Source organism: Carcharodon carcharias, chromosome 12 (genome assembly GCF_017639515.1).
Source record: "Carcharodon carcharias isolate sCarCar2 chromosome 12, sCarCar2.pri, whole genome shotgun sequence".
Taxonomy (NCBI): domain Eukaryota; kingdom Metazoa; phylum Chordata; class Chondrichthyes; order Lamniformes; family Lamnidae; genus Carcharodon; species Carcharodon carcharias.
In genome coordinates this window covers 98,046,842-98,059,084 of record NC_054478.1, presented here as the reverse complement: position 1 = coordinate 98,059,084, position 12,243 = coordinate 98,046,842, and the positions used below count along the sequence as shown (strand labels likewise).

The 12,243-nt window shown below is 41.4% G+C and overlaps 1 protein-coding gene across 1 annotated transcript in view; it reads right to left on the bottom strand.

Moving 5' to 3' along the window:
- The window catches only part of ankar (ankyrin and armadillo repeat containing), a 313,107-nt gene that overhangs the window by 214,780 nt on the left and 86,084 nt on the right, over window positions 1–12,243 (bottom strand). The window contains exon 7 of the mRNA XM_041200254.1: window positions 7,412–7,592. Coding sequence (XP_041056188.1) covers window positions 7,412–7,592 — 181 coding nt within the window. The remainder of the gene's footprint in view (window positions 1–7,411; window positions 7,593–12,243) is intronic.

The following is a 12,243-nucleotide window of genomic DNA, read 5'->3' as shown; positions in this document are numbered from 1 at the left end:
TGGAAAGACCGTGGCCCATCTTGGACTGAGTCTGAGCAGAGGTTTTCTTCAAGAAAAGCTGATTTTGACCTTGACCTACAATTGAAATTTCTACTTCTTCAGACATTCTGTCTGACCTGACTCTGACTTGGATCTGACTTTCTCTTGCACTAGTTTCTGGCACAACAGTAACCTTAGGTACTCAACTCCTATCACATCTCTCTGCCTTGAAAGTTCCTCTTCTACTGACTGTGCTAAATGTGGCTTCAGCAATGAAAACCTCGTTCTGGGTTGTATTCCAAAAACAATTCAGCTGGACCTCTGCCAGTAGTAGTGTGAGGGATATTATGATAGGTAAAAAGAAAGTTTGCCAGTCTGTGATCCAATGGAAAGTGACGTTTCTTCAGATTTGTACCTAACATTTGCTTGCAAGAGCACGCTTAATAATTTTCACTGTGCAGTCTGCAGCTCTGTTAGGAACAAGATAATATGGTGGAACTCCAGTGTGCTTCCCACCATTCGTTCTCATGAATTGTGCAAACTTATGAACAAAACTGAAGTCCATTATTGGACACAATTTCCTCTAGGAACCCATAAACAGCAAACAAACTATGCAAAATATCTAGAGTTTTGCTAGTTGCTGTTTGACTCATCAGAAACTCCTCAACCCACTCCCAATGGCTATCTATCACAATGAATAGCGTTTGTCCCTCTAATTCTGCAAAATCTATGTGCAGCCTCTGCCACACTCTAGCTGACCATTTCCATGGCTGCAAAGATGCCAATGGTGACTTTTTTACTACTTTTACATGCACTACATTGTTTCACTGTGTTTTCTTTGTCTTCATCTAACCCTTGCTACCAACGATAGTTCCTCGCTAGGCTCTTTGTCAAACACATCCCTAAGTGTTGGTCATGAAGATCACACAGCAACTGTGATCTGTACTTTCCAGTGATTACAACTCTGGCTCCCCACATGACACAACCTTTATCAACTGACAAGTCATTGTTACACATAAAAATGGCCTGGATTTCTAAATCCAATTTCTGTACTGGCCACCCATTTGTAATATGTACACCCTTGCCAATACAGAGTCCTACGAGTCGTTCTATCAATGTCATCTGGTGTGGCTGGCAAATCATCCAAGCATGAAAGGAAAATATATCTTCCCTATCAGCCTCCTTCTGTAATGGGAACTGTAATCTAGGCATCGCTTTGGCATTACAATGACCTTAAGATCCTCTGTATTTAATGTCATACTTATAAGTCGATAAAAATCAAAGCCCATCTCTGCATTTGGGCTGCAGCCAAAGTGGGTACCAGGGACTTAGGATTCAGAATAGTTGTCAATGGTATATGGTCAATTACCTTTGTGAAACTATGAGCATACAAGTGCTTATAAAAGGACAATGCTTCACATTCAAGCTAAGCGTAATTTTGTTCCGTGGTACTGACGTGCGAGGAGCAAATGCCATTGGTCTTTCTTCACCTCTATCCAATGCATGAGAGATCCTAATACCTATCCAGTATGGAGAGGCATCACATGCTAATTTAATCTCTTTGGACATATCGTGATGTACCAGTATTGTACCCTCTACAAGTAGGCTTCTACCCAGTTTGAATGCCTCATCACATTCCTCAAGAATTCGTTCAATGGATGCAATAATGTTGCCAAGTTTGGCATGAATTTACTGTAATAATTCATAAGGCCCAATAAAGATCAGAGCCTCAGAGATGTCCTGAGGTTGTGGTGCATTTCTAATTGCTTGAACCTTACATATGGTAGGATGTAACCCATCCTTGTTTACCCTGTTACCAAAGTATTCCACAGAATATTTTGAAATATTTCACATTTGTGTACCTTCATCGGAACCCTATGCTTTTCCAAATATTAGAGCACCTCTTTCAGTCTGTCATCATGGGTCTGCTTGTTTGGAGTTGAAATAAGTATGTCATCCAAATAGCACACTACTCCCTCAATTTCTTGTAAAATTTTCACCCCTTGGAAAATTCCAGAGGCTGAAGAAACACAAAATGGCAGTCTATGAAAGTGAAATAGACCCATTTGTTTATTAATTGCTGGACAAAAAAAATCCCACTGTTTTCAGAGGCAGAGGCCTCGGTGATTTTCTGGAAACCACCTGACCGAGATGAGTTTCTGTCTTGGACTTGTTTTTTGGATTCAGTTTGGGAAGAAACCAAAAACGCAAAGGTGCCCTACTCAGTCTCCCCCTGCCTCGACTGAAATACCATGTAGTTATCAGTATCCAACTAGGAATTCTCATCTCAGTGTAATTTATGTGCATTTGTAAAACCTGAGAAGCCGGGGTGTGAGAGAGAGAGAGATCCCAAGGACACTGACCCATTCTGTTCTCCTCCACAATAAAGCTCCTTTGGAAAGAACTTTTGTGATCAGCAATTCGTCCTTGCATGCAGGAACACCAGATTGACAGCATCAAAACCCTTCAAACTTTATTCTTTTTCATAAAGTTTTGCCATTGGTGAAAAAGGTGTTTTTTTCCCATAAATGCCAATCTCTGCAGAAACCCTAGTTGTTTTTACCATTGTGTATATGTGTGTTGGGATTTAAAGGGGTATATGGTTACACTTCTGGATTACAAATTGTATGTTAACCAGTTTTTGCAATTTGCTTTTTAAAAAGAAGTTTCAATTCGTAATACATCAATCATTCTGATTTTATAGAAAGAAGCCTGGTTAAAATACCTTTTATTATGGTCTTACAAGAGCGAACGTAAACAACTGGCCATTTTGGTGAGTGAATAAAACTTTTACACTTATGGTGCAACCCATGGAGTAGTGGGCACTATTCCTGTCCTGGTCATAACAGTGATGGTGAGCCACCTTCTTGAACTGCTGCAGTCCATGTGGTGTAGGAAGACCCACTGTGCTGTTTAAGAGGGAGTTCCATGATTTTGTCCCAGTGACAGTGAAGGAACCGTGATATAATTCTAAGTCAGGATAGTGTGTAGCTTGGAGGGGAACTTTCAGGTGGTGCTGTTCCCATGTGTCTGTTGCTCTTGTCCTTATAGGTGGTAGAGGTCATGGGTTTGGAAGGTGCTGTTGAGGGAGCCTTGGTGAGTTGTTTCAATGCATTTTGCAGACGGTACACTGTTGTCACTGTGTGTTGCTGGTGGAGGGAGTGGATGTTGGAGGCGATGGATGGGTTGCCAATCAAGTGGGTTGCTTTGTCCTGGACGGTGTCAAGCTTCTTGAGTGTTGTGGGAGCTGCACTCATCCAGGCAAGTGGAGAGTATTCTATCACACTCCTGACTTATGCCTTGTAGATGGTGAACATGCTTCGGGGAGTCAGGAGGTGAGTTACACTCTGCAGAATTCTCAGCCTCTGACCTGCTCTTGTAGCCACAGTATTTATATGGCTGGTTCAGTTCAGTTTCTGGTTAATAGTAACCCCCCAAGGTCTTGACAGTGGTGGAATCAGCAATGGTAAAGTCATTGAATGTCAAGGGGAGATGGTTAGATTATCTCTTGTTGGAGATGTTCATTGCCTGGCACTTCTGTGAAGTGAATGTTGCTTGCCACTTATCAACCCGAGCTTGAATGATGTCCAAGTCTTGCTGCCTTTGGGCATGGACTGCTTCATTGTCTGAGGAGTTGCAAATCGTGCTGAACATCATCTACGAACATCCTCACTTCTGACCTTATGATGGACGGAAGGTCGCTGAAGAAGCAGCTGAGAATGGTTGGGCCTAGGACACCTCTCTGAGGAACCCTGCAGTGATGTCCTGGAACAGAGATGATTGACCTCCAACAACCACAACCATCTTCTTTTGTGCTAGGTATGACTCCAACCAGTGGAGAATCTTCCCCCCGATTCCCATTGACTCCAGTTTTGCTAGGGCTTCTTGATGCCGCACTCGGTCAAATGTAGACTTGATATCAAGGTCAGCCACTTTCACCTCACCTCTGTAACTCAGATCTTATGTCCATGTTTGAACTAAGGCTATAATGAGGTCAGGTGCTGAGTGCACCTCGTGGAACCAAAACTGAAAATCAATGAACAGGTTGTTTCTGAGTAAGTGCCACTTGATAGCACTGTCGATGACACCTTCCATCATTTTGTTGAAGATCGAGGGTGGACTGATGGGTTGGTAATTGGCCAGGCTAGGTTTGCCCTGCTTTTTGTGGACAGGGTATAGTTTGGCAAAGTATCGGGTGGATTACATTTCAGTACCTGTTTTACAATTACCTTATAATCACCACATACTCTTACATAATCTGACTATGGGAGTGGTCTAGTTAAACTGCTCTACCTTATCAATAGTCTTAGTTTCAAATCTTTTCAGCTCTTGCTCTATCTTTGCTCTGGAAGCAACGTGCAATGAACTGGTCTTGCATTCCTCTGAACTTATACATTAGCCTTGTACCCTTGAGTCAGTTTGCCCGTTTCACTGAACACTTTAGAGTACTTATCGACAACATTGTCTTGTGATGTGAATTTCACTCCAACTTGACAAGATCGCTCCAATTTAATTTGTGTTGCTAACCTGTTTCTACCTAACCAGGTTGGCTTTTCGCCTTTCACAACAATAATGAACATTTTCCATATTGCTCATTGTATGTGACCAGAACCGACAAGCTTCCAATTATGGGAATTTTCTCTCTTCCATAAATGTGTAACTCTACTCGTGATTTTTCCAGATGATATTGATTCAACTTTTCATGATACAGTGACTCAGAAATCATGCTAACTGATGCTCCTGTGTTGACCTCCATCTTGTACTAATGAAATAATGATGCCCTGCGAATTTCCACTGGACATCCTTGTGCTTCTGATTGTATGGCTTTCAAATGACCATTCGTCAACCCGCTGCTGTTCAACAAACATATGTAACAACTGATGTTTCCTCCTGCCAGCACTTTTACCATTGACCTTTTGGTGACATGTCTTGGAAAGATGACCCTTCTTCTTGCAGTTGTAGCATTCTGCCTTGACAGGTGGACAATTCTGTGCCCAATGCTGGCCTAAGCACCTGTAATAAGGTTTCGTGGTACCACTGCTAAAACCCTGATGGCCTCTTCCCGTTATCTTACTAGTAACATCCACATGAATACCACCAGCTATCATTGTTGGGGGCTTCTGCTTCCTTAGTTGCATCTTATTTATTTCAGTAGGTGACTGATGGCTGTTAACTCAAACTTCTCTCGAGTCCCATTCACCCACGTCTATGGACAATGCTGTCTGACAAGCTGTCAAAAGTCAAATTTGGCAATGCCATCAACCTACTGTGAATGCGCTCACTTTTTAAGCTGCAAATCTGTCACACAATAATCTCTCTTGAAATTCTGCAAAATTACAATGAATTGACTCCCCAAGTAGTCCATGTCCAAATGCAGGAAGACCTGGATATGGACAATATCCATGCTTGGACTGACAAGAGGCCAGTAACATTCGTGCCACACAAGTGTCAAGCAATGACCATCGCCAACAAGACAGAAGCCAACCATCGCCCTTTGACGTTCAATGGTATTACCATCACTGAACCCCCCACTATCAACATCCTGGGGGCTTACCATTGACCAGAAACTGAACTGGACTAGCCATATAAATACTGTGGCTACAAGAGCAGGTCAGAGGCTGGGAATTCTGCAGAGCGTAACTCACCTCCTGACTCCCAAAAGCCTGTCCAACATCTACAAGGCATAAGTCAGGAGTGTGATGGAATACTCTCCACTTACCTGGATGAGTGCAGCTCCCACAACACTCAAGAAGCTTGACACCATCCAGGGCAAAGCAGCCCGTTTGATTAGAACCACCTCCGCAAACATTCAATCCCTCCACCAGTGACGCATAGTAGCAGCAGTGCATCTACAAGATGCACTGCAGGAATTTACCAAGGGTCCTTAGACAGCACCTTCCAAACCCACAACCACTACCATCTAGAATGACAAGGGCAGCAGATAGATGGGAACACCAACCCCCTGGACGTTCCCCTCCAAGTCACTCACCATCCTGACTTGGAAATATATTGCCGTTCCTTCACTGTTGCTGGGTCAAAATCCTGGAACTCCCTTCCTAACAGCACTGTGGGTGTTTCTACACCACATGGACTGCAGCGGTTCAAGAAGACAGCTCACCACTCCTTCTCAAGGGCAACTAGGAATGGGCAATAAATGTTGGCCTAGCCAGCGAAGCCCACATCCCGGAATAGCTGATACTTGTTCTAAAACAATAGCTTTCTGCAGTCTCCAAAGGCTTGGGATTGTAGTGCTTCTTAAGCTTAATCGTAATGTCCTTCAGCAGTGTGTCCTTTGGCTTCACTGGGGTGAGCAAATTCTTGAATGTCTCATAAACTTTTACGTCTTCGTCAAAAATATCACCCTTTTCCTTTCCCACTCTGCCTGGTTGACAGCTGGATTATCAGGATTTTCGAGGATATTGTTAGCAGTGTAAAACATCCCTAGCCGCTCCACAAATTCGCCAAAAAGCTCTTGGTCACGGCCGTACTGCCCCAGTCACCTGATAATTCCAATAGGCACAGCCATCTTGGAAGGTCAGTCCACCCACACGTACAATCCAATTTTTAGTCCATATTTTAAGCCTTTTCTCAAACAAAGAACACTCAGTCCATTGGTTGGTTAGCTGGGAACTCCTCCAATCCAAAGTTTTTCAGCTAGGGAATCTGTATTCCCATCCTTGTCACCAAACTGTCAGATCTTTCCTGTCAAACATGGACATTGTTTTATTCTTATACAGTTGAATAGTCACAAGATGGCGCTATTACACATTTGCCTGAGTAGATATGCAATTTTTGCAAAGGAGTGTGATCCACGTCTAGAGCCGTGATCAAGAACGGGCTGAGTACCTTGCATTTTCCAGCCACTTTAACTGATAACACTTAATTAGAGACTGAATCTAGGGTCATCCTTATCCATATGGCTCAGTACCATATCTTGTAATTTATTGCCAACATTGTTGGATAAAAATCCTGGAACGCCTCACCGAACAAAAGTATGGAAGTACCTTACTTGGTGTGCAACAGTTCAAGAAAACACTTCACCACCACCTTCTCAAAGTATTATGGATGGACAATAAATGCTGGCCTATCCAGAAACACCCATTTTCCAGGATAAAGATAAATGAAGATGCACATTGAGCCACTGAGAGCTCACTGAACATTTTTCTAATCTAAAACTATTACTTTCCATAAGGAATATTTTAAAAAAAATATGCTTCATTATAAATGGTGTCATTCAACAGAGTCTGGTTACCCTTCATATTTGTACTCCTATGTAACTGTTCAAAGTCTTTCAGTAGCTAGTCACATGCAGGGAAAATAACTGCCAACATTACTTAATTATCATAATTATCATGAGGTACAGGACAAAAAAAGCTGCATAACTGTATTTACTAAGTGTTTCTGTGCAGCAAAAATCCAACATTCTTAGTACCTTGCATTTTATGGCCTTTTTATGACCAAACTTTTTCCTTAATTGTTCATACAACTGGACTCCATTTAATGGTAGCTTATCAGATTTGAGCAGAGGGATTGCTTCACTCAACATTCTCCACCATTGAGCCTTCTGAAATGTCTGATGGAGGTTTTCCAGTTCTATAGAGATTACATAATAGCTGTAAAAATAACATTAAAACAAGACATTTTAAACATGGATTAACATACAATTCTGTATAAACCTTCAAACATTCTAAGGATCAAAGTAAAAACAAAAAGATCTCTGATGGTCTAGCAGGCAGAAGTATTGCAGTGTACGACTAAACTATTTAGATCAGGAATCCCATGTTCAGTCTTTGGCTAGTGCTGAGCCACCTAGTCTGAGATTTTACCAGCCCTCTGGAGACAGGCTGGGAGGCGGGAGGGTTTGTATGCACACAGATGCATCAGGAGGGAAGTCCAATGTGGGTATTATACATGAGATTTCAGAACAACAGTGGTTTGACTGCCCGCTGACTGGCAATTGCAGTCTAAACAAAGTGAGTGGGATTGGGAGAGGCAGCTGGTTCACAGAATTACAGAATTGTTACAGCGCCAAAGGAAGCCATTTGACCCATCGTGTCTGCAGCGGCTCTCCAAGTGAGCGTTATGACTTAGTGCCATTCTCCTGCCTTTTCCCTGTACCCTTGCCTATCGTTTCTATTCAAATAATCATTCAATACCCTCTTGAATGCCTTGATCAAAGCTGGCTCCACCACTCCAGACTCGAACCACTCGCTGTATGAAAAAGTTTTGTTCTCACATCACATTTGCTTATTTTGCAAATCACTTTAAATCCGTGCCCTCTCGTTCTCAATCCTTTTACGCGTGGGAACAGTTTCTCCCTATCTACTCTATCCAGCCCCCTTATGATTTTGAACATGTCTATCAAATCTCCTTTTAGCCTTCGCCTCACCAGCAGAACAGTCCCAACTTCTCCAATCTAAGTTCATATCTGAAGTTTCTCATCCCTGGAACCATTCTTGTAAATCTCTTCTGCACTCTTTCCACATCCTTCCTATAGGGTAGCGTCCAGAACTGTAAACAATACTCCAGCTGAGGTCTAACCAGTCTCTTTTATAAGTTCAGCATAACCTCCTTACTCTTGTACTCTAGGTCCCTATTAATAAAGCCCAGGACATTATATGCTTTATTAACTGCTGTCTCCACCTGTCCTGCCACCTTTAATGATTTATGCACATATACATGCAGGTCCCTCTGCTCCTGTGCCCCCTTAAGAATTGTACCCCTTATTTTACATTGTCTGTCCATGTTTTCTTAACAAAATGCATCACGCCACACTTCCCTGCATTGAACTTCATCTGCCACCTATGTGTCCACTCCACCAACTTGTCTATGTCCTTTTGAAGTTCTATACTGTCCTCCTCACAGTATATAACGCTTCCAAGTTTCGTATCATCCACAAACTTTGAAATTGTCCCCTGCACACAAAGATTTAGATCATTAATATGTATCAGGAAAAGCAAGAGTCCCAATACCGATCCTTGGGGAACTCCGCTACAAACCTTCCTCCAGCCCGAAAAATATCCATTGACCATTACTCTGTTTCCTATTATTCAGCCAATTTTGTATCCATGTTGCTACAGTTCCTTTTATTCCACAAGCTATAATTTTCCTCACAAGTCTGTTGTGTGGCACTGTATCGAATGCCTTTTGAAAGTCCAAGTACACAACATCAACATTTTTACCCTCATCAACCCTCTCTATTACCTCTGCAAGAAACTCCAGCAAGTTATTTAAACACAATTCCCATTTAGAAATTCATGCTGGCTCTTCGTACCCACATTTTTCCATGTGACTACTAATTCTATTCTGAACACTTGTTTCTAGAAGCCTCCCCACCACTGAAGTTAAACTGACTGGTCTGTAATTGCTGGGCTTATCCTTACAACCTTTCTTGAACAAGGGTGTAATGTTTGCAATTCTCCACTTCTCTGGCATCTCCACTGATTCTAGAGGAAACTGAAAGATAATGGCCAGTGCCCCTGCAATTTCCACCCTCACTTCCTTCAATATTGTTAAAATCCCCAGATGAGGTTACCACTGGACAAGCCTGCTCCCAGGATGCAACACTGCTCGATAGACCCTAACTTTTATTTTGTTTGTTTAGATACATGGAGAGTAACTACTGATCAGAGGAGTCAGCAGATGAACTTTTAACAAAAGAATAAAACATTTATTAAACAAGAAAAGAAGAACTATATTACATTATTCCTTCACCCACAACAATATCTTTACGAATATATACAGATTTGTAAGGATAACACAAGTTATAAAAGCTATCTTATACTCTATTTTCCACAGTAAGTACACAGTCCATGTAAACCAATTACGATCTGTGGTCAGACACACCACACTCTGAAATCAAGCAACGGATGTCACCTCAACCAGATGCTATGGATCTCTCCTCAACTCCCCCCAAACACTTGTCACACAGTGAGCCAACCGGTCTCACTGAACTCCGTCTTTTACATGAGGGTTTCCAATATCCACTTTCCAAGAACTTGCTTTGGAATCTTCTCCCAAACCTTTTCTCTCAGACGCCTTCCTTCATTGTTTTATCCCCACCTTTCATCATATTTTCGATCTTTTTTTCCACCACTGTACCCTCTCCCCCACCACACTTGTAGATGTTGTTCTTTTCAGAGTGCTTACCCTTGTCCTGCTATTATCACATTCTGCTTTCTTAACTTAATGCCACCATCAGCACCTCCTTTAGCCTGTACCACTACCATTAACACCTCCTTTGTCCTTTTGTATATGACATCTTTGTCAATCTCTCCTTTGCCCTCTATTACTGGCCTTCTTTTCAGCTTCACCTGCTCCACCCCCATTAAACGGTATAAATTTCATCACATTTTTACTTCTCATTAGCTCTGAAGAAGAGTCATACGGGCTCAAAACGTTAACTCTGTTTTTCTCTCCACAGATGCTGTTAGAATTTGTTAAGCTTTTCCAGCATTTTCTGTTTTTGTTTCAGATTTCCATCTTCGACAGTATTTTGCTTTTACCTTTCTGTCAGATGTCTTCCGCATGAGTTCACCTCTAGGGTTTCGAACTCGCCTTCTGATGATTCTCTTTCCTGTATCACCACATGCATTCAAGCTGGCTTCCATGCACTCTCTCTCACTAACTCAGCTGTCCACAATGCCACTGCTTCACGTACCCATAGCAAAGAGTTACAGACCTTCAGTTGCCTTTTTGGGCCTTCTTGCCTCTTGTAAGCTGTTCTCACTTTAAATCTGTTCTCTGCAGCTTTTGTCTCTTTAAATCTGAAGTTTGGAGCCTTTCTCTCTGCCCCTCACTCTTAGCTTCATTAACAGGACTTTTTCCAGGTTCCTGTCCTTCCTTTGACTAGGTGGTCTGCTTGGGACTTCCTCCTGTTCCACTTCCTGGATTTTGGGGTCTTTTCTTTAGTTTGGGACTGGCTATCTGTCCCCTTTGGTTTCCTAGCACCAACTGAACTCAAACAGTTTCCAAAATCAAACTACTTACTCTTGTGTGTGTGTGTGTGCAGGAAGAACCTGCCTCTCTGGGCCCCTGTTGCTAGGTAACAACATTGTTTTTTTCTACTATTGTTTGCTTAACTTAGCTTACAGTCATAAAACTCTCATTAGAAATGCAGGCACCTTTAAATGTGAAGCTAAAACTCAATTTAACTTTCATTAACACAAAAATACAGAAATACAAATCAAACTTAAACATTAAAGCTAAAACTCATTCCTAACACTCAAAAAATACAAATATAACTTACTTAAACTACTGGTATTTCCTAACACCTTCCCCTTTGGAGGAAAGAAAGCTTCACAGTGAAGGTTTATTTACAATGGCCTTACACTTGCCTCAAACTTAACATCATAAACTTTTAAGAATAGCTTATTACATACCATATAAATAAATTTTCAATTTTGTTTCACAACTACCCATCATATTGCACAATTACAAAAATGTACTTAAACAATGTCAATAAATGTAACAAGATTAGTAGGATTTGTACATCATAGCATTATCATAACTCAACTTTTATGTTTCTTTTTCCTCTTATTCCCAGTCTTTAACTCGGCAAAGAATGTTTCTTTTAAGTCTACAGCCCAATCATCTTTTTCGCTTGCTGTAGGCGTAATTCCATCCTCAAGCTCATTTTCTGAACTCAAATGTGGTGAATTTTCATTTTGATTTAGCAAAGTCAAAATGGCATTTTCGTTCATTAACATCTCATTTCTTGTCTGGTCAACATCTCTTTTAGCCATTTCAAGGGTGTTATTGAGATGCTTCTTATGTTCATACAGAAGAGTTTTGTATTCCTGCTTGGTTTGATCTTTAAACTTTTTATGAGATTGTTGTTTCTCCAGATCCCATTTCAAACAGGTCTTTTCCACTTCTTTTTGAGCAGTGGCAATTATATTCTCCCTGTGGAGTTTTATACTGCGTCCCAACCGTTTAACTCTTCTGCATAATCCATGAACTATATCACTTGCCTGAATTCCAACGGCTGTATTTTGTATCTTAGCGTGAGCAAGTGCTTGTAAATATGTCTGTCTGATCATCGACTTTTCCAAACTATTTTGCGCTTTCAGTCCTTTTTTGTTGGCAATTCATGATTTCCAATTCTGCAGGCACTTTAGTTGTTTTCATATCGTCCATTACTGAAATTAATACACCAGTAATTTTACTTGGATCAGTTCTTTGCTCAACTGGACTGCAATTTAGCAAAGAGTTTTTATTCACAGGAACAACTTTGGAACTGTGACAGCCCATACCACATATCTT